The 27,032-nt window shown below is 51.9% G+C and overlaps 1 protein-coding gene across 1 annotated transcript in view; it reads left to right on the top strand.

Annotated features, from left to right (window-relative positions):
• The first annotated feature begins 6,303 nt into the window (after window positions 1–6,303).
• TSPAN15 (tetraspanin 15) overlaps window positions 6,304–27,032 on the top strand; it is a 47,890-nt gene continuing 27,161 nt past the window's right edge. The window contains exon 1 of the mRNA XM_032841450.1: window positions 6,304–6,561. Coding sequence (XP_032697341.1) covers window positions 6,466–6,561 — 96 coding nt within the window. The 5' untranslated portion in view covers window positions 6,304–6,465. The remainder of the gene's footprint in view (window positions 6,562–27,032) is intronic.

The raw sequence follows: 27,032 nt of genomic DNA, 5'->3' as shown, positions 1-27,032 counted from the left end.
GGAACAGCTGAGAAAGGCTGCATACCCCTCTCAGCCTCCTCTGTTCCCACGGTAAAGGCTCTGATGTCTGCAGCATCCCAGACTTCCTTGATAGATCCTTCTTTACAAAGTGCTTGAAATCTCATGGAACTTCTATTTTGCAGAAACTACACTAACTCTATTTTCCACTCTAACCAGTATCGAACTGTCAGTATCTGAGCTGAGTGTATTGTTCTCAGTTGCTTTTCAAGCTAACCAGTGAACTCATTTCACCCTAGCATAGCTGGGGTATAATTCCATTAACGTAGAAGGCGCACTGCTTGCTGAGTCAAAAAACACTTGAACTTCCTAATGGAGAAAAGTCAGTTTGCTTCTCTGAACTTCTACTGTAGCCTCCTTTGTAAAGTGGGATCTATCAGATCAAATCCCACGGATTTTGAGGACTTTAGCTCTGAGTACGTGAAAGCCCACAGCTCAGCGCCTGAGGCGAAACAAATAATTGATAGAGGATAAGTGGAGACACCAGACATCAAATGGGATGGAGAAGTGGCCTAAAGTCTGAGCCAGCGGGTGGCACCGAAAACAGTCAAGGAAAACCCAAGGACAACTGAGTCCCTCTTGAGAATAAACATATAGACTGGAAAGTATAGTACTTTGGGACAAGAATGGAAGGAAGAGAGAGAAGGAAAGAGATGGGTATTTGTGTTTGTGGTTTTTTTTTTTTTAATTCATTTATTTTTTTGAGAGAGAGAGACAGAGAGAGCATGAGAGGCGAGAAGGTCAGAGGGAGAAGCAGACTCCCCGTGGAGCTGGGAGCCCGATGTGGGACTCAATCCCGGGATTCCGGGATCGTGACTTGAGCTGAAGGCAGTTGCTTAACCAACTGAGCCACCCAGGCAACCCTGAGTTTGTGTTTTAAGAATTTTTGACTCAGGGCAGCCTGGGTGGCTCATTTGGTTAAGGGTCTGACTTCCACGCAGGTCATGATCTCAGGAGGTCCTGGGGTGGAGCCCTGCTGAGGGCTCAGTGGGGAGTTTGCTTCTCCCTCTCCCTCTGACCCTCCCCCAACTCATGCTTATGCTCTCTCTCTATATATATTTATTTATATACATTTTTAAAGATTTTATTTATTCATTTGACAGAGATCACAAGTAGGCAGAGAGGCAGGCAGAGAGAGAGGAAGGCAAGCAGGCTAGGCTCCCTGCTGAGCAGAGAGCCCGATGCGGGGCTCGATCCCAGGACCCTGAGATCATGACCTGAGCCCAAGGCAGAGGCTTTAACCCACTGAGCCACCCAGGTGCCCCTCTATTTATTTATTTATTTTTTAAAAAGATTTTATGTATTTGTTTGACAGAGAGAAAGCAGGAGAGCACAGGCAGGGAAAGCAGCAAAGGGAGAGGGAGAAGCAGGTCTCCCGCTGAGCAGGGAGCCCTCTTGCTTGTCTCCTGTGTCCCCACAACTCTGTCCCCAATAGAAGACAGCAGGTTGTCCTGCTTACGGACATATTCCAGAACTGGGGCAGGGCCTGATTCACGGGAGAAGCTCAGTCTACATTTGCTCACCGATTTGAGCATGAGGACGATCGCTAAGGTTGTTAGAGCTAGAGGAGAAAGTGTTGAACCTCACGGTTTCCCAGATGGGGAACCAGAGGCACAGTCATTTGCCCAGTGGCAGGAAGGCAAACTTCTGCAAGCCAAGTAGGTCCTGCATGGCCTTGGGTTCTTTCTCATAAGCAGCAGTGGCTGCTAAGAGCGGCAGCTAGTTATCTCCTCCCACAATCGGCCTGCCAGGTTATCATCAAGACGGATCTCAGAACAAATTGTGACATCCATAAAAATATCTATAAAACAAACATTTATTGGCAAGTAGCCACAAAACTGGCTCCGACAATCCGTACTGTAAAGTCAGGGAAGGCCCGGCTCTCTGCTTTTAGGTGCTCTACCGCCTTGCCCGAAGGGTCTGCCCAAGGAAGCTGCAACCTTCTAGAGACTGCTGTCCACATCAGGCAACCAGGTACCTTGGAACATGGGATCTTCAAGAATTTAGCCCTATCCATCATCTTCAAGTGAAATTCTTTTCCTCTGAACAAGAAACGGGTGTGTGTGTCTCATTTAGATAATCTGCATATCTTGAATACTACTGATTTCACCCAAGGAGAGTGCATTTCTAATGTCTATTATGTTGGGGCACCTGGGTGGCTCAGTCGGTTAAGCATCTGCATATCATAAGCATATGATACCAGGGTCCTGGGATCGAGCCCTGCATCAGGCTCTCTGCTCCGTGGAGAGCCTGCTTCTCCCTCTCCCTCTGCTGTTCCCCCTGCTTGTGCGCTCTCCTTCTCTCTGCAAATTAGTAAATAAAATGCTTAAAAAAATACTTGTTATGCTAATGATGAGACATGAATTTCGTGGATGCATTCTGTCATTATGGGTAGGGTTCCCTGGGGTAATCAGTAAAGCTGTAGGGGTGGACAGAGAGAGGGAGGGGTGCAGAGGTGGGGGGGAGCGATTATATCTCTTAATGCCCAGGGACCACAGGTAGAAGTATTCCCACTCTGGAGACCAGCAGCAGGAGCCCTCCTATCCACTCCCCACCAACGGAGAGGCAATCATTAAGCCTTCACCAGCACACCACTGGCTAGCCGGGTGACCTCTGGAGTGTGGCCTATCTGATGAAATGACCCCCTCCCCCCCATGATTACCTCTGGATGGGTGAGACTCTGTCCTGGCTGCCTTTAGAACTTACTTGGGACCTTTAAGATAATACTGATCCCTAAGTCCCTGCTGGTGGTGAGTCTGATTTCGCTGAGGTAGGGTGGGGTCTGGATATCAGCGTCCATTTACTTTGCATTTTATTTTTTATTTTGTTTTTAAGATTTTATTTATTTGGCAGACAGAGATCACAAGTAGGCAGAGGCAGGCAGAGAGAAAGGGTGTGGGGTAAGCAGGCTCCCCACCGAGCAGAGAGCCTGATGCAGGGCTTGATCCCAGGATCATGACCTGAGCTGAAGGCAGAGGCTTAACCCACTGAGCCACCCAGGCACCCGTTTTTGTTTTTAAAGATTTTACTTATTTATTTATTTGAGAGAGAGAGAAAGTGTAAGTAAACCAGGGGAGGGGGAGTGACAAGCAGACTCTGTGCTGAATGTAGAGCCTGATGTGGGGCTCCATCTCTCGATCACAACCTGAGCAGAAACCAAGAGGCAGACGCTCAGCCAACTGAGCCACCCAGGCGCCCCTTGGCATCCATTTAAAACTCACTAGGTGGTTGTAGACAGCAGCCAGGGTCACACTCAGACCTGTAGACACACTATCTATACTGCACATTCTAACAGTTTCTCTGAAAATTCATGGCAAAACCAGGATTGGTCCTAGGCGGCTAACCCCCAGCCCAGAGCTCCTGGCAAAAAGAAGGAAAAGTTACAAATAAGGGGTCACTTCTTATGAGGTCTCAGTGTTTGCAGAAGTGACTGGGGGCAGCCCACAGTACTTGGGGTCAGGTTGGGGTGGGGGGGGGCAACAAAGGTGCCCAGGAGCCCAGGGAATGGTGTGCTCATCCCAAAGAAATCCAGGCTCCCTGAATGCCTGTCCCAGCCTCTTCCCTTGGGGCACTACTTACAGGGGCTCAGGGAGAGCCCAGAGGGGCTGCTCCAGTTGGGCTTGTCACCAGGGAAAACTTGAAATAGAAGAGGAAGTGCAGCTAGCTAGATGCCAAAACAAAGGCCAAGGGCAACTGGAAAGAAAACCTCCTTGGCTAGGCTGTCTGCCAGGGAGAAGGAGATGGACGGCCCCCGGGGGAGCGGAGGGATGAGACCAGTACCTCAAAGAGAGGGTATAAGGTGAGCTCTGCAGGGCTAGGGGAGGGAAGCTAGTCCCCCAAAGAAGGGTAAAGACTTGGTGTCCTCCTCTTCAAAGGACAACTTTTTATTTTTATTTTTATTTTATTTTATTTTTTTAATTTATTTGACAGACAGATCACAAGTAGGCAGAGAGGCAGGCAGAGAGAGAGGAGGAGGAGGCAGGCTCCCTGCTGAGCAGAGAGCCCGATGTGGGACTCGATCCCAGGACCCTGAGATCATGACCTGAGCCGAAGGCAGGGGATTTAACCACTGAGCCACCCAGGCGCCCCGTCAAAGGACAACTTTTAACACATTAGTAGGATGTCTTTGTGGCCCTTGGCTACCCTTTTCAGTGTGCAGCAGTCCCTGGCTCTGCGTCCCTGCCCCACACAAACACCTGTGCAGGATGCACTCCATTTGTACCAGGAGACTGAATTCCGTTTACTTCTCTGGGCAAGGCATTGCCTTCCAGTGGCAGGGGCCAAGGGCAGGCTGCCCCAAGATGGGCCACTTTGGCACAAAGGTTATTTTGAACTGAGAACCATCAAAGCCCAGCAGATTCAGGAAAAGCTCTTTACCTCCCCTCTCAACCGCCTCAAAAAAATTTTAGATGGAGAATCTGCTCCAGGAAGACACAGATAATCACATTTTGATACAAAGTAGGCAAGGTAGGGGCGCCTGGGTGGCTCAGTCGGTTGAGCCTCCGACTCTTGATTTCGGCTTGGGTCATGATCTCAGGGTTGTGAGATCAAGTCCCCCATCAGGCTCCACGCTGGGCATGAAACCTGCTTAAGATATACTCTTCTCTTCTCCCTCTGTCTCTTCCCCTCTCTCTAAATAATAATAATAATAATAATAATAATAATAATAGTAATAATGATAAAATTAGGTATGGTAAAAAGGGAGGAACCTAGCAAGACCTGTTTGAGCCAAGTCCTCTATGTTTCATCGTTCCCGCGGTGGGGACCCAGCAAATATCTGTTTATCAAACATTTACTCTTTCTCATCTTCCTGTGAATTGCATTTCTTCTTTGACGTCCCAGATCCCTAACCTTTTCTCCTTAGTTCAGAATGACACATGTACCTCATTTTGCCCGTCTTTGGAATTTTCACATCTATCTGGAGTCCTCATATGTCCTCATATGATTTCCTCCTGTAAATCTGTCTCATGTCACTTTGATTCTTAGTCTGGCTAGAAGAACCTTGAAGGGGACAGGACATTTTGCTCTCCAACACTCCATATCCCAACTTTACTTTCTTCTAAGGCAGAGCCCTGGGGGCTGGAGTGGGCCTGGTCTGTCTGGAGATCTGTCTCACTCTGGGAGCGTGTGTATATATATATGGGAGGCTTGGCAGTTCAGGGCAGGGGACTTAGACCGGGGTGCCATTCCTGCAGTCACCACCAGGGACCCCAATGCCTCCAGCATTGCCTTGATCTCGACCTCTGGGCCACACATTTATTTATTTATTTACTTTTAAAAATATTTCATTTATTTATTTGACAGAGAGAGAGAGATCACAAGTAGGCAGAGAGGGAGGCAGAGAGAGAGAGGAGGAAGCAGGCTCCCCGCTGAGCAGAGAGCCGGATGCGGGGCTCAATCCCAGGACCCTGAGATCATGACCTGAGCCCAAGGCAGAGGCTTTAACCCACTGAGCCACCCAGGCGCCTCATGGGCCACACATTGAATAACTGAATGCCGCAAACGATTGCCGGACTCCCAAGCCCCAGGCTGAGCTCGGCCTGAAACAGCGGCTGAGTCAAGTTGGGCCAATGGAGGATAGACTCTGACCCTAGGCAGAGGAAACGCTCGGAGAAGAGAGGCTGGGTCAGACCTGGGCTGAGAGTGTGCAGCAAGGGCCAGGGCCACTGACCGGGCCTGAGGATGCGTGGCGGGAGGGCTTCCCAGAGGAGGAAGCCCTGGGGGGGGGGGGCGGGGGGCAGGGTTGGCATCTCCACCGGCCTCAGAGAAGGGGGTTCCCGGAGACTTGGAAAAAGGTTAGTTGGGGATCTGTGACAAAAGAAACTCGCGGCCCCAGCTCCAAGAGGACCCCTACCCCCATCCTGGTTTGTCACACCTTCCTAAAGAAAGTGGGTCCTCCACCCCCTCAGGCTGAGCAGCTCCACCTTTATTCCGTTCCGGGCTTGCACATTCATTTGCACACTTTTTAGCCCCTTAGCCGTTGTTAATTCCAGCTCCCTTCCCACAGTCTTCCCTCTTGCCAACAGTGGAAAGCACGCGTTTCTACATACCCCCATTAGGTGGGCCGGCTTTCTCCCCGGCGCGCCTTTGTGCACACTATCCCACGCCCCGCTCCGCTTCCGAAGCACAGGCGTCTCCAGAGCCGCAAAGGACTTCTTTTGCATAACCCTCGCCCCCTCCCCTCCCTACGCCTACAGCGGGTCCCGGATCACGGCTCCGCCCCCTGCCCGCCCTCTTCCAGAGGCTGGGCCGCGGCCTCGCGTCCATTGGCCGCTGGGCGGACTGGTCCCGGCCGGGGCTGTGATTGCCGCCAGCCCATGTCAGTCCCGGAGCGCGCGCGGGTGGCGGGGCGCGCGGCCCGGCTGGCAGCCGCAGGTGGGGCTGCTGTAGGCGAGGGACCTAGCCCGGGAGCCCCGGAGCCCCGGAGCCCCGCGGAGAGTGCCCAGGATGCCCCGCGGGGACTCCGAGCAGGTGCGCTACTGCGCGCGCCTCTCCTACCTCTGGCTCAAGTTCTCGCTGGTCGTCTACTCCACGGTGTTCTGGGTGAGTGACCGAGGGAGACCCTGAGATGGGGGGTGTGGTGCTGACACTCCCTGGACCGCCCCCACGCCGTACCCGGGTAGGGTCTAGACTTGGCTGCTCCAAACAGGGCGCGGGGAGTGCACGCCTGGTTCCTCGTCCCACTCTCCCTGGGAAGCGGGAAATTCTGGCGCCCAGGCTCAGCCGGAATTTCAGCAGCGGATGGGTCCGGAGCGTTGACTACGCGTTCACAACCACTAAGGAGCGCTCCTGGCTCACCTGTGTACACCTGCCCAGAGCGTTGGTTTTCCTCGTCTGTTGCGTATTGGCTGGTGCGCTAGGCCGTGGTTACCGTGGGGAGCGCGCCCGCCTGCCCACCCGCCCGCCGGGTGTTACAGAGTTTGCCTCCGCGTCAGCTTGTGGGGAAGAAGTGGTCTGGCTTTGTGGTCCGGATTGGGCGGGGAAACCTGGACTCCCACTAGCTACTTGCGGACGTCTCAGAGGAGATGCTTCCCTCCCATGCCTCGGTTTCCTCCACGGTGGAAGGAGGATGGGCGTACCTTGTCCGCGGAGTAGCTGGGAGGGGTTCCACCAGGTCACGTCTGGGGAGATCTCCAGCAGCTCCTGGATGTCGGGTAACTTCCGCAGCCGCTGAGCCTTACCTCTTCTTGTGTATTGCTGGGCGGCAGGGTGTTGGTGGTTGGCCATGAACTAGGCTTCGAATCCTGCCGCTACCACTTTCTAGCTGAGTGATCTTGAGGAAGTTATTTAAACTCTCTAGGCCATAGTTTCTTCATTTGCAAATAGAAACAGTAATTATATTCAACTTTAAGGATGGGTGTGGAGATTGAATGAAGTAGGCCAAGTACAGTGCTCAGCACTGGGTGGGACCAGTGAGGAGCTTAAGAAGTGTGAGCCATTATTATTGTTGTTGTTATTATTATTATTATTATTACTGACTGGGAAGCTGAGCCCTCCTGGTAAGCTGTCACCAGACGTTGAGTCCTTTATGAAGATTTCAGACTAGGCTGGACCCGCACCTAGAAATGAGAACATATTTCTATGGGTCAGCTCCAGACTTGCCACTCTAGAATCGTCTCCTGCCCCCACTAGCCACAGGCCAGGCTTGTCCGGGGACTGGAGGGGAGATCTCTGGCTCTCATCCCTCCTGAAACATATACACACTGTATTCTCTTCAGACCATCCCTGGATCTATTCTGTTAGCAGGAATAGCTAGATCTGTCTGATAACAGCTTTCACTTTCCATTTGACCCCTCTATGGATACAACCTTGCCTGGTGGGCAAGGGATCCAGATTCTAGTCTTCTGTTTTTGACTCACTGGGAGAATTTAGGCAAGTCACTTCCTTGTTTGGGACCTCAGGGCTGTTAAGTGACTTGCCAGTCTAGAGAAGTACGCTAAGCTCCCCAGGTGATTCTAGTTTGTAGTCAGGATTATAAACTGCGGGGCCTAATGATCTCCCAGGACCCTTGGTTCTGATTCTGGGATTCTTTGCCTGCCCCTTGAAGATAAGGGAAGACCGGGAGTCAGAAGGCAGGGGCTGTGTTTCTGGCTTCACCCCTTCTCTCCATGTGTAATCCGTGACTGATCTCTTAACCCCCTTGCACCTCCATTTTCCCATCTATAAAGTGGGTAACTGGTACCCTGCCGCACGTCTCACCGGACTGTTTTTAGTGTTAGTGATATGGGAAGATAGTGACATGTGGATGAGACTAGTGCTGTACAAAAGGGAGTCCTACAGTTACAATTGAACTTGATTGTCAAGGTCTTGTTCTGTCACTGTCCCCCGTGGCCTGGAGGGGACAACTCACTAGCCCTTGCTTTGCTTCTCTTGGGGCCGGGTGGGACTCAGAACTTGGAATCTTTCCTCTCCAGCCAACTGAGCTTGCCTTACCAAATCCTGGACTTCCCATCCCTGGAAGTATTTCTGCTTAAAACCTCCCTACCTGCCAAGGACTCAGCCACCTGCCAACCCTGCGAGGGCAGCTCTAGGGGCCAGATTTTCACTGCAGGGTAGAGGCCCAGCATGAGGAAGTAATGGTTCCCTAGACTGGCCTGGCTCCTGATTGGAAACCCCTTATTGGAAGGCCCATTTTCTCTGGTACCATCCCTTGGGGGTGAGGAATGGGGCTGAGGGTTACTTGCTTTATAAGCCCAAAGTACTAACACCTTCATCTCAGACTCAGGTTTGGACGGGGTCCTAAGTTTTACCATACCCTCATACTTCTGTAAGACTTCCTGCTTTCAGTCTTATCAAATAGGAAATGCAAGGATTTTAAAGTCCCAAAGAGTAATCATCAGTGACAAACCTCCCGCCTGTTCCTCTCCCCTGGCCAGCCCTGCCCAGAGGGAACATCTGTGATCAGTTTCTTATCATTTATTTCGAAGATAGCATCCTAGCCGTAGGGTGCCCTAGGTACAGACATGTGCCAGCATTATATAACCTCCCCCAAGATAACACAGCTCTGCCCTTACCTTTTGACTTACGTTTAAGTCCATGTGAATTTCAGAGCTCTGGCAGTGGCCGCCTCCTGTCCAATGGCTACACAGAGCTCACTGTTGGTGCCTGAAGTCATTCAATCAGCCCCCCACTGGGGAACTCAGGTTGTTTCCAATCTCTGGTGACTTCAAACAGCAGTGCAGCAAGGAGCTTTGAATGTGTTATTTTGCACATGTGTGTGTATATCTGCAGGGGAAAGAGAACCAGTGGGTTTAAAGGATACACGAATGTACAATATACACACAGAAATGCACCTGTCATAAGCATATGCAGCCTGACGGATTTTTACAAAGTGAACACACATGTATAATCAGCCTCCAGGTCAACCACTAGAATGGAGCAGAAGCCAGAAGCACCCCCCTTGTGCCCACTTCCGGTCACCTCCCCCTCCCTCTGGCGGTGATCACAGTCAGAATGTCTACTAGCATAGTACTGCTTTGCCTGGTTTTGTATGCGTGTTGAAAATTTTGATTTTTTAAAAAATTGCCCTACATAGAATTTATACAAATTATAGTTTTATTTGCTCCATTACTTTAAACTGACTCACTTTTTAATCTTAAATTATTTTTTAAAAGGATTTCTATCACCCCTGCCAACGGGAAACCGACATGCAGCACTGACACGAGTGTGTAACTGTAACAGTAAATCGTGCAGGGAAAACAAAACGTTCTCAAATCCTGGCTGGATCCTGTGGGTGATGCAGGCTGTGGACCTGAGTTCTGTGTTCAAAAGGCAGGCTGGCAAATGTTTGCAAGGCTGGGAGACAGACTCACACCAAACAGATTTGCTCCTGGCTGCAATGGGGAGGATGGGAAGGGACGTGAGCAATGGAAACTTCTTCTCAGTCTATGAGCCAGTATAACCATGACCTTGAGCCCCTCACATGATCTCCTGACCCACACCTGGGGTTCCTCTCGTTTTCAGAGTATCTCCTCAGGCCCTCCTCAGGCCCTCCTCAGCCCCATTTCCGAGCTCCTTCTGGTAAGTCCACAAGGAATGAGCTCACCCAGCGGCACCGTAGCCTCCTCTTCCCCGCATGGAGCGTGAATCATTCTGACACATGTGCCCTCAGCCCACTGGGGACACACCTCTAATTTTAGCACTGACCACAGGGTATCCTAGAGATCCGTTTACATGACTGTTTTTCCTTGCTGGACTTTGGGCTCCTGGAGGTCAGGGGCGTAGCTCGTTCATATCCTCTTCCAAGTGCTGCTCTTGGGGCCGGCCACAGGGTGAAGTCTTGGGGAAGGCTTGCTGCGCTGGGGTGGTCAAGTTCCAGCCTGTATCTTGTGAGCAAGGATCTGAGGTGGGGGCCCCGGGATGAGGGCACGAGCTGGGTGTGTGGCCAACCCGTGGTCGGATTTGCTGAGGCCTTGAATTTGCAGAGCAGCCTGGGCTGATCACGGAGGCACTGGCCCTCTAGAAAGCATCAGCCTGTTGCCTTGACAATGGGGTAGGATTTCTAGTCGGGTACAAAAGAGTGTCAGGGCTGGGGGATGTTGACTAATCAGGAAGAAAAGGACTTGGGGTGGGGGAGGTGAGTGGGAAGGAAGTGGGCACGGGTAGGTGGGGGAGGTCATAAGTACCAGAGGCGGTGTTAACTCTTCCTTGCCTTCTCCGAGGATGGACCCCGTTATCAGCGTGCCCTGTGCTTTATGTTTTCCTGTAGTTTAATGTTTAAGAGTGTGGGCCCTGTGCTAGGCTGCCTGGGTTCAAATCCCAGCTCTGGGATTTGTCTGCTGAGTGACTTAGCCACTGGCTTCCATGCGCCTCCATTGCCTCATCTGTAAAGTGGGTGATCTGGAGAGTCGCTGAGACCCCGAAATGGAGGACTATGTAGAAAGAACTCACAGCAGCGCCTGGCCCAGTAGCATAAACACTCCATCAGCTACTTAAGGATTAGCCAATCTTTTCCCACCCTCCTCTCTGTTTTTTTAAGAACTCAAGACCCATAGACTGAGAATTCGAAGGGTCCTTAAAGTTCCCTCTAGAGTGACCTTTTCATTTTCCCCGGGGAAAACAGGCCTGGAAAGAGGGAGGGAGTTGCTCTAGACCCCATTGCAAGTTTGGGACAGACCAAGAGCAGGACCCACACAGCCTGACCGCATTGGGTCTCAGTAGCCTTCAGCGGCCCTCCCCCTGCCCCCGTGGCCTTCCCCCTGCTGTGAGGGCCCAAGGTGTGGGTGGAGGATAACATTTCTGGAAGGAGCCCTGCCCCTGGCCTCTCGGTTAAGCACTGGAAGAAGCCAGACAAAAAAAAAAAAAAAAAAAGAAGAATATTTTTTTTCTAGGAATTATTACTTTTAAAAAAAAACATTTTTTTTTTTTTTAAAAAAATAGGTTGTGTTAATTAAAAAAAAAAAAAAAAAAAAAAACCCCGGTAATTCAGGTGAGTACATCGAAGACAGTGGATGTCACCTTTGTTCTGGCCCTGGACGAGTGCCCCTGTTACACACTGATAAACACACACCTGGGACATATCCTCATACCTATAGGTACACACTTTATTTCCCGCATTTAAAAAATTATTATTGTGCTTGAATCCTCAGGCAGGTCCATTTTCCTCTTGTTCTAGGCAAGCATTGCAAAGAGAAAACCAGGAAATTCAAGCAAAAAGTGACTTCTTCCTGGAGAAGCAGCCACCAGGCCTAAGGGGCTGTCAGAGAGGATCTGGAAGCACTGGGACTAGGGTCCCTTCTCCCAGCCTGCCTGAGGGGCCTTCCAAATCCAGAGAATCGAGAAGGCGCTTGGAGAACCTTCCAGTGCATTCATTTCACAGATGAGCAGACTAAAGTCTCAAGCACGTTTCTTTGCCCTTAGATTAGGGTTCTGAGCCTGGGCCCTTCTCTTCCTGCAAGAGAGGCATTGTTTGAAATTGTAGGAAGGGATTGGGACCTCCCTGTCTTTGACTGTTTGTTCCCAGGACGCAGGAGTAACAACCTGTCCTTCTTACCCAGGCTGGTGCCTCACCTCTCTGGTGACTCACAGTGCCAGCCTGGGCTGGGGCTCAGAGTAAACCAGATAAGAGACTGATAATGACATTTCTGTACCGGCTGGCTCCACGTACAGGGGGAAGGAGGTCTTCTGGGTCAGTCCAGAACACACGAGATTGAGATTAATCTCTTGCGCAGAGAGAACCTGTGGTTGTGAGAGGGTTTGAATTGCATCTTAATGGAAGGTGGGGAATCCAGCCCTGACCTGCCGTGCCCTCCGGGGTGGAGGTGGTTCTTTGCTCATTCAGTCCACAAATAGTTATTTGATGCCTAGTGTGTAGGCCAGGCGCTCTGATGTTTCCTGGGAAAGAGCTATGAACAAGACAGACTTAGTCTGGACCTTAGAAGACAGACACACCAGTAAGGAAACGTAACTTGTGATCGGTGCTAAAGGCGAAATTAGGGAGCAAGGGGAGGAGATGAATCTTCCTTCTTCCATGGTGTGGTCAAGGAAGGATTTTATGAGGAGCTGATATTTCAGCGGAGGTCCACGGAATGAGAGGGAGCCAGCCATAAAAAAGGCCTGTAGAGAGCATCTCAGATAGAGGGAGTAGTCAGTACAAAGGCTGAGGGGTAGGCCAGCATGGTTGAAGCAGATGTGGAAGCCTAAGAAGGGCCAGGATGTGGGTGGAGAGGGTGGCAGGGGCCTGGCCATATGAGGAGTCTGGGTCTGGGTTACTGAAACTGGAAGTTTCCTTGTCAGGACCTTAGAGACATAGTCCAAGGGCTGCTTCTGCTGTGTGACCCTGGGTAAAGGACCACCTCTCTGAGCCTTCCACACTTCTCATCTCTGGACACACTAGAGGCCTTGGGGAGGCTTCTGCAAGAGGAGAGATGCAAAGGCACCCTGTAGGGCCTTGCGACCCTGTGGGGGGGTCTTGAAGTGCTGACGGGGGTGGGGGGTGCTGGGGCTTAAGATGGGAGACCTTCTGGAGTCTGCCTTATTAGAGGAGGCTACTTTCTACTGGGAATGCTCTGTCTGCCTAGAGCAGATGTCTGTGACTTAGCCTTGGGCTGAGAAGTCTGACCCAGTGGACGCACATCTGGCCTTTCTCAGGGGTGGGTCCTTCCCACCCCTCAGTTCCCGGGCTTTAGCCGGGCACCAGCAGAAACTATCACGTCATGGGCATGCACGACCAGGCAGAGGCCGTCCCAGAAGTGTCCCACAAGGCTGAGTGCTGGTCCCAGCACCTGGGGCAGTGTGGCCAGGAGAAGTACTTCCAGGAGCCCCGGGGCAGTGTGTCCCCGTGGCAGGGAGTGGCAGACAGGTGGCAGACAGAACTCAGGGTCAAGGCCTACATCACCCACAGTACCTAGCTAGGATTTAATAAAGTTGTCCCTCCACAACTCCTGTCTTCCTCTTGTTTCTGCACTGATCATGGGTTCCCCCTTCTTGGGGATGAAAAGAGTCAAGTGGCCACTGCCATCCCTACGGGGAGCCCAGACCTAACTGTCTGGCCACTGTTGCCTCAGTATCCCCGCTAGAGCCTCCTGGGAGCTGCTGACCTGCCCCGCCCCCATCACAGAATGTCTGCAGCTTCCCTGAGCTCTCTGCCAGCAGTCAGTGAGTGACAGCCTCTCAGGGGACAGGGCTGGCTCCTCTCTCTAAGCCCCAGCCCAGCCCAGCCCAAGGCCAGGTAACCAGATCCTAGGGCAAAGGTTGGGCAGAACCAAGCCAGAGGCTGAGTTCCAAGCTGCTGCTTGAGTTCTCTGTGGCCCTACAGGGTCCATCCCTCCCGGCTGCACAGACAGCCACACAGCAGGCCTCTGTTCCTGGGGAACGGTGGCAGTCCCATTTACAGGGTGGACCCCCATCCCCCAGATGGAAAGGCTAATGGGTTGGGGGCGGGAATCCCCGAGTGGTGCTCATCGTCCTCTCTGAAAAGCATTGTTTCAGTGGCCACCAAGTTTGAGAACCAGAGGCAGCTGCCACGCGTGGGGTCTGGTGGCTTTCCTCCCTGCTGAAAGGAAGGGGTTGCGCCAGGTGCCCTCCACCACCCTTGGGAGTCAACATGGGGCATTTGTCCAGCTCCAGTCTAGGCCTGGGCCGGGAGGGGGAAATGGAGACGACGAAGTTGTCATCTTCCCCACCTAGAGGGTCAGTCCATGAGGAGGATGGAGCTGAAGTGGGCAGCAGCAGCCAGAAGGCACGTACCGTTGGTTTCCTGTCCCCCTGGGCAGCCTGGGTTATAGAGGAGCATCGGGACGACTTGGAGGAGGAAGAAAGGGGGCTTGGAGGACAATGAGGAGCACAGAGAGGAGCACAGACGAGCCTCAGGAGAGGGAGGGCAGTCACAGCAGGGGGAGATGGCTGGGCCTGGACACGGAGGTCAGACCTACCCCGGGGGAGGCTGGGCCTGGAGGCCACGGAGACCCAGCTCCTCTGGTAGCAGATTAGGGTCTGGTGCCCATCATCCACACTAGGGTGATGGGTGAGGAATGAGAGTGATGGGCTGCCTGACCGTGGACAGGTTAGACACCACTCGCTGGGCCTCAGTCCCTCATCAGCGGGAAGGGGAGAACTTTGTACATCCCACGGGGGCCAGACAGACAGGAGCACTAGTTGTGTTTTACAGCTGAGGAGACTGAGGCCCTCACCAGGGAAGGGACAGACAGGACCCCCCATTTGTATCCATCCTCCAGACCAGAACTATTCACTGTGGCAAGTGCCTGCAGTGTTGTATTTAATTTTTTCCAAAGGCGGCTTTCTCACCCAGGGAGGCATTTGCACGTTGGCCTACAGGGAAGTAAACATTTGCATGGAGGAGAAGAAGGGAAAGAGCTTTGGGCTGGTCAAGACTCAGGGGCTCAGAGGCCCCTCCTTCCTGCTGGGAGAGCCTCCCAGGATACTGTGTGTGGCCTTGGACCAGTCCCATAGGCTTTCTCTGCTGTTTCCGGTCCCTTACCAGAGGATGGGCTGTGCTGGGGGCAGCGTGGTGGGACCGTGGTGGAGCTTGGGGCCAGACACTCCATTCCTGTGTACCCATAGCATGCTGGGTGCTGTGCTGGGCTCTGCGTGCTTGGCTGAAGGCAGAGGCCAACCCCCAGGGTCACCCCATTACAGTCTGGGGCCAAGTCCTCCAGCTGGAGTGGAGTGGGATGCTGGCTTCCTGGGCTGCTGCCAAATTGTGAGTCTGGGTCACTTCCTGAGGTCGAAAGGACCTTCTGGATCAGTGGGCCTCGACTTGGCTTGAGGCTTCTGGCCCTGGAGGATTTTGCACGTACCTACCAGGCCCCATCTTCGGTGTTGATACAGTAAGTATGGGGTGGGACCTAGGCACCTCTACTTTTTCTTTTATTTTTTTTTTTAATAAAGATTCTATTTATTTGACACAGAGAGAGAAATCACAAGTAGGCAGAGAGGCAGGCAGAAAGGGGGGAAGCAGGCTCCCTGCTGAGCAGAGAGCCCGATGTGGGGCTCAATCCCAGGACCCTGAGATCATGACCTGAGCCGAAGGGAGAGGCTTAACCCACTGAACCACCCAGGCGCCCTGGCACCTCTACTTTTTAAACGTCTCCAGATGATTCTAATGTGCAGCTTGGAACGGAAGCCACAACTCTGGTGGGGTGCCTGTGAGGGGACCCTGACCAGACTGGCTGGTTTCCAAGCCAGCTTTCTCTCCGAGTGATGTGCTGAAATTCCCCAGCCTCCTGGACAATCTGGACAGCATCTGTGCACTCGGAGTTAGTGCACTGTTTGGAAGAGGCTTGCTGCTGGTGCTGGTCCCAGGACGGGAGAGAAGGACTAGCTGGGGTGGGGGGAGGGGTATAGGGGAGTCCACAGGCACAGCCTGGGTGAGAAGGCAGGGACACTGCCAGCTTTGGGAATCTGGGAGATCGCTCAGGAGGCTGGGCTTCTCCAGAGGACTGGCTTGTATCTGGGGAGTGGGGGTGGTCCCTGAGTTCTAGAATTTTGTTTTCCTTTTGGTTATCTTTACAACATTCTGTCACCTGTTCTAAAGGTAACACTTCTCTGTATTAACCTTGTAACTTAAGAAGTTTATATTCAACCAGAAGGGTATTTTTGTGAGTCAGGGATTCACACTTGGGAGTTGAGCTATGATGATTTCCAACCCCCTAAATTATGTCTTCAGTTTGAGAACTGCTGATGCATGGGCATGGTGTTTGAAATGCTGGTTGTGATCTCGTTGATCTGCAGTTCTGACCCCTATAGGAGAGACATGGCCGGTAGTTGCCTATCCCCATTTCCCAGTTGGGAAAACAGTTCCAGATAGGTGAGATGTGTTTGTGTGGGGTCGTGGTGATGAACAAGTGACAAGTTAGTGGAAGGATGGGAATTCGATTTCTGAATCTGGCCACTAGGCTCTGCAAAGAACTGATGGTCCCTCACCCCACCCAGCCCACCCTTCCACCCCCCCCCCAAAAAAAGGTATGTTCATGTTTGTGAGTGTGACCTTATTTGGAAAAGGGGTCTTGGCAGATATAATTAGGTTCTTAACTTTGAGATGAAATCATCCTGATCATCCAGGCGTGGCTTAAATCGAAGGCGAAGTATCCTTGTAAGAAAAGGCAGGGGAAGCTTTGGGACCACACGGAGGCAGAGGCAAGTGAGGCACCAGAAGGCGGCAGGGGCAGGGAAGGATTTCCCCCAGAACCCCTGGAGGTCGAGAAGCCTCAGACCTCCAGACTGGCTGTTGCTGGAAGGCACCCAGCTGTTCCGGGGTAGCCCCAGCAAACTCGGGGGCTCTGAAGGCAGCTTCAAGGAACACACACAAGCCCCCGGTGCTCCACGAGGCTGTCTCCCTGAGGCGGGGCCCCACTGAGCAGGGCTGCGCTGAAGGCTGCGGAGACCCGGATGGGGCTTGGGGGCGGAGCAGGGCAGGCGTGGGGCGAGGCCTACCGTCCTTCCCCGCCCCTTCCCCGCCCCCGGCCCCGCCCCTGCCGGCTGAGCCGGCGGGTGGTTGTGCTCTCCAAGGTTTCCTGCGAGGAAAGCCCGATGGAAGGAATGTAACACGGGAGGGGAATGTGAGCTAGCTCTCAGGAAGGACCTCCTGGTTCTACAAGCAGTTTGCCAAGCGGGGCATAAAACCTTTGGGGGGGTTCTCCCTCAGCCTTTCAGAACCAGAGTGTCACCTATTACCTGGCACGGGGAGATTGTGACTTGGACTTCCAGCTGGGCCAAACTTCAAGGGCCACGGAGGGCACCTGGCGCAACCCCTTCCTTTCAAGGGGGAGGAAATCCGCCAGACCCCAAGGGCAGCTGCCTCTGGTTCTCAAACTCGGTGGTCCGTGGAACAACGCCCATTGTTCGGAGGGGAGGATGAGTACTGCTGGGTGATTTCCCCCTGGGTTAGCCTTTCCATCTGGGGGATGGGGGTCCACCCTATGAATGGGACTGCCGCTGTTCCTGGGGACAGAGGCCTGCCGTGTGGCTATCTGTGCAGCGGGGAGGGATGGCCCGTGTAGGGCCACAGGGAACTCAGGCAGCAGCTTGGAACTCAGCCTCCGGCTTGGTTCTGCCCAACCTTTGCCCCAGGATCACTGTTTGCCTGGCCTTGGGCTGGGCTGTGGGGAGAGAGGAGCCAGCCCTGTCCCCTGAGAGGCTGTCACTCACTGGGTGCTGGCAGAGAGCTCAGGGAAGCTGCAGACATTCTGTGATGGGGGCGGGGTGGGCCAGCGGCTCTCAGGAGGCTCTGGCGCCGACATTGAGGGAGCAGTGGACAGACAGTTGGGTTCTGGGCTCCCCATAGAGATGACAGTGGCCACTTGACTTTTTCCATCCCCGAGAAGGAGGGACCCATGATTAAAGCAGAAACAAGGAGGACAGGAGTTTTTCAGGGACCCACAGTCCCTGTGACAGCGGTAGGGCCTGTTTGTCCCTATCTTCCTTCTCCCCTGTGGACTACTCTGGGGCTGGCCTCTCTTAGAACTGAACTTTCTGCATTTGGGAAGCCTGCCATGCTGCCCTCTGTCCAGTCTGCTCGTGCCTTCTGGATCCTCCTGTTTTGTCCTTTTAAAGCTAACAATCAATGAGCCCTCCCTCTGTATGCTAGACATTCTCTCATTTACTTGGCCAGCCACAGAAAGAGGCCTCATTATTATTGTCCCATACTACACTGAAGTAAAGAGAGGCCCAGAGAGGTTAGGGAACTTGAAAGGAAAAGCCCAACGTCACTCTCCCTTGGTTCCTTTCTGTCTCAGGGGTCAGTTTCCCTTTTGGAGACTTGGGCTGTTTGGGGGGTTGTTGGTTCATTGGCTTGGTTACTTAGGCAGCCATCTAATGTTTCTGAGGCACTTGGGGGCCCTCCATTCTCCCCGAAGCTCTGCTAGAGGAGCAAGGCTCTGGGTGTGCGGATCAGTTTCCCAGGGCAGGGCCCCAGGCTCCTGCATGGAGGTGGACTGACTGCCGCCCAGTGTGGGACAGGAGGGAGCAGGCTGGGAGTGGCCCAGGATGCCAGGACCCAGATCGACATCCGGCTTTCTGGAACTGCAGGAAGACAGAAATGGAGTTGGCATCCTTGTCCTTCGGTGCCCATCAGTGTCCTTTTAATTTTTCCATCAGGAGAGGGCATGCCAGGACGTGAGAACTCTCGTTCCTGATGAGGGAGGACAGCTTGTGGTGCAAGGAGCACTGGCCTGGGAGTCTGGAGACCTGGGTCACAGCTGCTATCCAATGGCTAGGATGCTGTGTGATCTCATGGGAGTGACAGCCTCAATCTGGGTCTCACATTCCCATCTGCCAAGCAAGGGGGTTGGGCCAGAGACCCATCCATCTGCTTATTCCTGGCGGTTCGCAAGAGGCTTTGAGGTGGTCCCTGGGGGGACATTTTATAATTTAACTGATATGCATGAAGTGTGATATGTGTGGAAGAAAATTATTACTCTCTCAAATCTATGATTTCATAGATATTGATGGGTTAGGTCAGGATTATGTTTATTTTACTAAGAAAAAAGCCAATTTAAGAAATTTTAAAATTCTATTTTAAATAATTTTTATTTTATTTTATTATATATAATATATAATATGAAATACTATATAGATATAATATGAAATATTGTATATAATACATAATATGAAATATTATATATGATATAATATGAAATATTGTATATAACACTTAAATATAAAATACTAACAAAATATTTTATTTTAAAATAAATTATTTCACTTAAGAAATAGCACCTCCTGGTCACGTGTAGGCATTTAACACGGTCTTTGTTGACTTTGAAAGAAAAAAGTGGGGATTCTCACTCCATGTTACAGTACCTTACAGATTACATAGGAGTTTCCCCATCTCCCGGGGTCCTCTGAGGGACCATGGGGCAGGTGTTAGCGTTCCTGGTTAATGGCAGTGCAACCAACGCTCAGAGAGGGAAGTGGCCTATCTAAGGTCACACAGCTCCTGAGTGGTGCAGGGCCTCCAGCCAGCGTGAGCTCATGGCCACGTCACACCAGCCCAGCCTCGGTGAGTGGCGGTCAGGTGGCCTTCACCTCCTCCCACAGCTGACACTTGGCACCAAGGTGGCATCGTGTTGGTTGGCCGTGTGTGTGTGTGCTTTCGTGCTAATTTTCTGAAAGCAGAGGAGGATAGAATTCATCCCCTTCTGCCATATCCCAGGCCTCTCTTCTGTGCGCAGGAAGGAGCGTGTCCGGAAGCCTCAGGGTCCTGTTTCTAGTAGGCTTTCTTGGATGTATAATTGGTAGGTTCCTGTTATAACCTATATTTAGCCCAGGTTAGCAGTGAGCGAGACATCTGGTGAGGGCATTAATCCCAGGCCGCAGGAAGCTCCCCGCCCCCGGCCTCTGGTGAGCAGGCCCCTGGCTGTGGCCACAGACACTTCCCAGGCCAAAGGGAAACTCGGACCTGTAAACAGCCTTCTTCTTGGGAAAAATGGAACTTGGAGCTTGAGGCGAAGGAAAGACACAAGGACATCTCAGATGGCCATCGAGCAGAATCAAAACATTCGGCCGTGCCAAAGGTGCAGACGTTAGGACAGTTCACTCCAAATATCCCAGGATGCATCTTCTGAAAGAGAACAAAAAGAACATCCTTGACTATAACTACCATTTTCATGCTTAGGGAAATACGAAGTCCATATTAAAATTTCTCCAATTGTCCCCCAAATATTTTTCACAGTGCATTTAAAAAATAAAAAAAATCAGAATCCAATCCACTGTTCCTGAATCTCATTTTGACAAAAAAGGTCCCAGTGCATCTGAAACGTGAGTGGAAATACCTCAGAGTCCATGAATGTTATCTGTCCTGAAGGCCTGGGAGGACAGTTGTGTGTCACCCGCCTGCCTTTTCCTGATCCACCAATCCCCCTACTGGGACCTTGCCTTCTCCTTGCTTATTAGGGAAATTCACCAAGTGGATAGGGGAAGGCTGGCTGGGACCGGATATTGATGTGATCCAGGGGTGGTGGGGGCCCGCAGGAGCCTTCGTCCCATTGGAAGCCAGACTGGGGACTCCCCGAGTGTCCACCCCGGATCACCATCCGTACATGGCTGGGCCACCTGCCAGTCCATGGGGGAGGCGCTGGAGGTCGCTGCACAAGCCAGGGCTGGCTGCCCACATGCCCAGGCATTGCTAGGTCATGGACGCTCCACAAACAGCCCTGTGTACGAGCAGGTTTTGGGGAAGTGAGTGTGCCCACGGGTATGTGGGAAGCGGTCTTCAGTTCCCTGGTTCTGATGCTCCCAGGGGCGTTGGCGTGGGGAGGGAGAGGCCCTTCTCTCTTGCAAGGCGGAGAACCCTGGTTGCCAAGAATCCTCAAATCAGTAGTTCCGAAATCAAGTTGCGAGAGGGGAAATGAGCTTGGAAAAAAGAAAATTTTTTTTTTAACCCACAGAAAAGTTGGAAGAAGAGCTTAAAGAACACCTTGCATGCCTTGGTTACCAGTTGTTAGCATCTCATTTTAACATCTCTCTCATTCCTCTCTCTCTCTCAATACAACACTTTTCTGCCAGCTGAGCCGAAGGAAAGCTGCAGGCACTATGACCTCACCCTTAGATACTCCAGCGCTCAGCTTTCCAAAAAAGGCGTTCTCCCACGCGCTGGCATTGTCTCTCTGAGAAAAAAAAAAAAAAATCTCCGTGAACTAAAACCTCATCTCCTATGTGGTTCCTATGCAGTTGTTTCCCAGATGTCCTTGGGGGTGGTTCTTTTACTCAACAGGATGCCCTTGAGGGTCACACACTGGCTTTGGCCATGACGCGTCTCGGGAATCCCCCAGTCTAGTGCATTGACTAGAATCACTACCGTGATTCCTTTGACAGCTCCGGGCTGGTGACCGGCAGAGGCCAGCACTCAGGACCTGCTTCTTGGTTTCCTCATCCCTGGGCTCCAGCCACACGATTCTGGTACAAGCGCCACCTGGGGCTGTGGCGGGAGGTCCAGGATGCCATGTTCGTTCAGAGGCAGATGATGTCCAGCCACCCCGCTGCTGGCCGTGCCAAGCCAGCCCGCCAGCCCACTCCATTGTCAACATGCATTTCCCCTGGATGACAAGTGTGGGATGACCCTGGATGACAAGTGTGGGAATATTCTCTTTGATGAAAGGACTTTTTTTTTTTTTTTAAGATTTTATTTATTTATTTGAAAGAGAGTGACAGAGAGAGGATGAGCGGGGGAAGGGGCCATGGGAGAGGGAGAGGGACACTCCCCATGGAGCAGGCAGCCTGATGGGGGACTTGATCCCAGGATCCCAAGATTATAACCTGAGCCAAGGCAGACACTTAACCCAATGAACCACCCAGGTGCCCCACAAAGGATCTTTTGAAAGCAAATCTGAACGTGTGACTCCCTCCTTAAATTATTTCAGCTAGTTCCTTATTGCTACTTCAAAATATAGCTCAGGTCTTCCCTCCTCTGTCCCCCTCCCCATGCCCACCCTGGGCCAGACCACTGCCACCTGGCATTGGGGTGACTGCAGATTCCTGACTGCTTTCCCTCTGCGCCTCCAACACCCGCCCCCAGTCTGTTCTCAGCACAACACTCAGTCCCAGTAACTCTTTTAAATATCAGAGTCGGTCAGAGGTTCCTTTGTAAACCTGCCCGCCTTCCGTGCACTCAGAGCAAAAGTCCCAGTACTCTCAGTGGCTTCCCAGGCTCCACCCGACCTATTCTGCCCTGACTCTGCCCTCTGACCTCTCTCCTACACGGGCCCCCTCTGCCACCCCACAGATGCTCTTCTGTGAGCACAGGAGCACATTCCAAGGTCTTGGAAGCTGCTTGAACATTCGTCCGTACATCACGTGGATGTTAGGGAGCCCTCCCCTACTTCAAGTTTTTGCTCAAATGTCACTTTCCCTGACTAAGCCATTTAAAATGACAATCTCTTCCCCCAGCCTTCCCAGCCTCCTTTCCTGTTTATTTCTTTCATAATACTTATAACCATGACATACCGTGTCCTTTTTATTTGTCTCTCCCCAGCTAGAATTTGAACTCCCCCAAAGCTGGGACTTGTGTATTTGGTTCTCTGCTATAGCTGTGTCCCCCCACCCCAGCCCCCCTGCCGCCTCTTGTTCCCCAAATAGCTGCTCTCAGAGTGTGCTCCAGCCATCCCTGGGGGGGATCCTTCCAAGGGGTTCCTGAAGTCAAAACCATTTGGAGGCCTCTTTTTATAGGGATACCAGATATTGCTTGCCTTCCCCACTGTCATCCTGGCGTGCTCAGTGGGGGTATTCCGGGGCATGGGGCGGTGATGATGGCCGCAGACCTAGCAAGGAGCAGCTAGGAGGGCGCAGACGTCTTCCTATCAGTCACACGCTGTTGCAAAACTGTCAAGTTCAGGGGCATCTGGGTGGCTCAGTTATTAAGCATCTGCCTTCGGCTCAGGTCATGATCCCAGGGTCCTGGGATTGAGTCCTGCATTGGGCTCTGTGCTCAGTGGGAGGTCTGCTTTTCCCTCCCACTCGCCCCACAACCCCTGCTCGTGTGCTCTCTCTGTCTCAAATAAGTAAAAAAAAAAAAAATCTTTAAAAAAAAATGTAAACCTCCTGTCACATAAATAAATAAAATCTTTAAAAAAAAAAAAAGAAGTAAACCTCATGCCACTGTTTTCATTCCATTTTTTTTTTTGTGAGGGAGAAGATATTTTATCAAAAGTATACTATTTGTGTTAACATATAAGTCTATTGTTATTTCTAATGAGTTAATAAATATTTAGCGTATGTTTGTTTTAATTTCTTATGTAGTCAATAATTAATAGATATCCATAAAAACAAAAACTCTAGGGTCCTCCAAATGTTTTAAGAGTTAAAAGGAGTCCTGAGATCAAAAATTTAGAGGACCACTGGCTTAAAAGTCCACTTAGTAAATCTCACTAAACATCTCAGTAAAGAGATGTTGAATGAATGAACATTTTGGTTTAACCTGAGAGCCTGGCCTTGGCGGTCTGGCCTCCGGGGGCCTGCCTGGCCTCCTTCCCTTCTCCAGCCACCTGGAGCTTGGCTCCAACTGTGCGGACCTGCTGTCCCCCTGGCACCTTCATGGGCATCTGAAATTTAGAAATCTTTGCTTGTCTATCCCATGCATTAAACAAACTCTGTTAAGCATCACCTCCTCCAGGAAGCCTTCTCAGATTTCTCCAGTCTGTCCTGTGAGTTAGTGTCTCCTCCTCTCCAGCCCTTCTGCCCCAGGGTTTCCCTAACTCTGATTCATTTCCTGGTGTGCAGGTGTGTCTTTACCAGATCGAGTTCCTTAGGGCGGGAACTATGTCTTATCTCATTAGGCCCAGTGGTTGGTATATAATAGTTTTTAATAAATGTATGTTGAATTGGTGAAATCTACCTTGGAATTCAGAAGAGACACTCCCCTTTCCCTGAATTATACTTGGAGCAGAGTGCTTTTGGCCTCTATTTGAAGATGTCAGTGTTAGAACAGTACTATATCTTTACTGGGTAAGGAGGAATAACATTTCTCGGACACCAGAAACTTCTGCATGGCATCCTGCTTCAGGGACACTGTGGTTCAACAGGTTACTGTGGTCCAGCCTGGGTCCCGAGCACTTTTCATATGGCTTCTGTAGGAAGAGTGTGGTCTGGGAGTTAAGCCACCAAATGTCCCGTGAACCTGTGGAACTAAGACATTTGTAGACTTTGAAGTTGTTGAGGGCAGAGACGGGGTGTGTGTTGCTGGGTCCTGCCACCATGCCCTGCAGGCAGTTGGTAATAAACACTTGGCATTATTTGTTCAATGGGCGTAATTAATACGATGAATAACAGTACTGGTGAGGGCTTCCCATTGTTGATTTCATAGGTGATCAGAAGTGGAGAGAGATCCCTGAAGCTGGGGTGATCTAGAAAGCCTTCCCAGGGGAGGAGGGCTTTGAGCTTAGTTTTGGCAGGTGGGTATCAGCCCCTTACACCTTTACTATTTCCAGAAAAACAGTTGGTGTCCTGCCCACTGTTGCTGTAGGAGATGGTACTGGGGGGGGTGCGCCTTGGTGGAGGCTGGGGTGGGAAGGGCACCTCTGTCCCCTGTAGGGCTTTTTATCATGCTGAAGTGTGACATTCTACACCAGGTAGGAAAGTAAGGGGATCCCAGGAAAGGGGTGTTCGGGCCACCCTCCTTCTGCTGGTGGCCTGGATTCTAGGTGGGGCTGTCCTCCTAGGAATGTCCATGTACTTCTGGAACAGTGAAGGGATTTTAGGGCTTGTAGCCAACCCCCTCCCTTTCGGAGTGGGGAAACTGAGGGCTGAGAGTGAAAGGGGCTTGCCCAAGGTCACATGGGAGCTAGTGATAGACTATGATCGCCCCCAGGGCTCTTTCCAATGTATGGTACTGCTCCTTTTCCCCTTTGTCCTTTGAGCTCTTTTGAGTCCTGAGCTCTAGGAGTGGAGGCAGTTTGCATTCTGTAAGGCTCCGCACATGCCAGGCACTGACGCTTGCGGTCCGATTGCACCCTCTCGCTTTCAACTCCAGGTCAGGAGCAAAGGGGGAAAAGATGAAGCAAGGGCCACATATATATAAAAAGCAATTTGATTCATTTTTTTCTTAGATAAAAAACTACGTCTAACATTAAAAATAAGAAACATGAAACACTTGAGTGTAGAGACAGCCCTTGATTTACATATGGCCAACTCAGCGGGGTGACCCTTGGCAAGAGGGGACCATGGGGCCTCAGCGCCCTCTGCACCCATGCAGGACTGTCCTTCATCCTTCCTTCCCCTTCCCACTGCCCTTCCCCGCCCCACCCACTCCTGTTCAGGCAGCTACCTCCCTTTTTCTTTTTTCTTTTCTTTTCTTTTGTTTTCTTTTCTTTTCTTTCTTTCTTTCATTTTTTTTTTTTTAAGATTTTATTTATTTGAGGGGCGCCTGGGTGGCTCAGTGGGTTAAAGCCTCTGCCTTCAGCTCAGGTCATGGTCTCAGGGTCCTGGGATGGAGCCCCGCATAGCGCTCTCTGCTCAGCAGGGAGCCTGCTTCCCCCCCCCCCGTCCCCCCTCCAGCCTCTCTGCCTACTTGTGATCTCTGTCTGTCAAATACATAAATAAAATATCTTTTTAAAAAAAGATTTTATTTATTTGAGAGAGAGAGAGAGAGCGAGAAAACACAAGCAAGGGGAGCAGCAGGGGCAGGAGAGAAACGGGCTCCCCACTGAGCAGAGAGCCCGATGAAAGGCTTGATCCCAGGACCCCAGGATCATGACTGAGCCGAAGGCAGTAACTGACTGAGCCACCCAGGTGCCTCGGCAGTGGCCTCCTTTACAGGTGCTCCTTTCAGCAGACCAGAGGGTCAGGGAGAAATGAGACCACAGGAGGCCTCCACCTACGCCCAGCCCTGTCCCTGAAGTTCCTCTTGGCTTCACTTTGGGTTGTTTCTGGGAAGAACCCCAGGCCAGTGGAAGAATTGGGGATGCCTGGCCCAGTACCTCATGAGCATATATATGTTCTGAAAGACTCCTGGGATCTGAACTGGAGGCCGATGTCTAGGACAAAGCCACCTTGTCACCCCTGTGAGCCTGTGTCTCCTTTTAAAAGGTCTGAGAGGTGGGGATGCCCGGCCACCTTCCCCACTCCTGCCAGCAGCCCACAGCCCCGAGCGGGAGAGTGACAGCGGTCCCTGGACACTGTGTGCTGCAGGGGAAGGCACTCTTGGGCCAGAGGCAGAGGGTAACCAGTGGTGGTTTGACCCAGGGTATGCTCCCGAGTGGGCACCCAAGCAGGAAGCACCCGCAGACCCAGAGCTCTTCCTCCTGAGGAGCCCCAAGCCCAGATCCCAGTCTCCTTTCCCCATTCCTCGCCTCTCAGCGGGAGCTCCATCCATAGGCCCGGGACACTGCCTGCCATGACCAGAGCTGGGGGACTTCCTGTCCCCAGTGCCAGGCTCTCCCACCCAGGATGCATTCCAGGCTTCTTGTGCTGATGGGCCTCTGTTAATGAGCCCACCCCTGGAGGAGATCTGGGAAGATAATCACTCAGATGCCATGGGAACACAGCCCTGGGGGGCGGCTTCTGGCTCTCTTGGTTCTGACATAGTGAATGGGTCGGGGAGTGAGAGGTCTGGAGAAGGAGGCGAAAGAAAACCAGGGAGAGGGGTGTGCTGTGGGGAGGTGGCTGCTCTTGACTCTCCTCTTCCCCTTGGCTCTTTCCCTGTTTTCAGACGAACCACAAGTCACTGATCCATAGGCCTTGGAATGCTCAGTTCTAGAAGGCCATCATCAGAGTTTCTTCTTTGGGCTTATGGACCTCTGAAGCAAGAGCCTGTCTCAGATTCACTCCTCCAGCAGGTTCTCTGGGCCAGTGGTCCCTACACTTGTGGAGGGCCCAGTGGTGGGAATTCAAACTCCCTTGCAGCCTTCTTGGCTTGGCTCTAGTGGGGGCATGCTCTGCTGTCCCAGGAGGAAGTAATTCTGCCTCTTGTCTCAGAATATCCTTATCGGTTATCTGTTTTACCACTTCCCACCTGTCTGCCCCCCAACTTCATCAGGAGAGTCCCAGCTGGGTCAGCTCTTACCCACAGTGCTTGGTACGTGTGGGGAGTTCTTGATTAGAAATTCCACTCTCTGCCCTGCCTG

Source organism: Lontra canadensis, unplaced genomic scaffold (genome assembly GCF_010015895.1).
Source record: "Lontra canadensis isolate GAN:19392208 unplaced genomic scaffold, GSC_riverotter_1.0 scaffold3, whole genome shotgun sequence".
NCBI classification, from domain to species: Eukaryota; Metazoa; Chordata; class Mammalia; order Carnivora; family Mustelidae; genus Lontra; species Lontra canadensis.
Note: the sequence above shows the minus strand (reverse complement) of the source record. Positions and strands in the feature narration are given on the sequence as shown.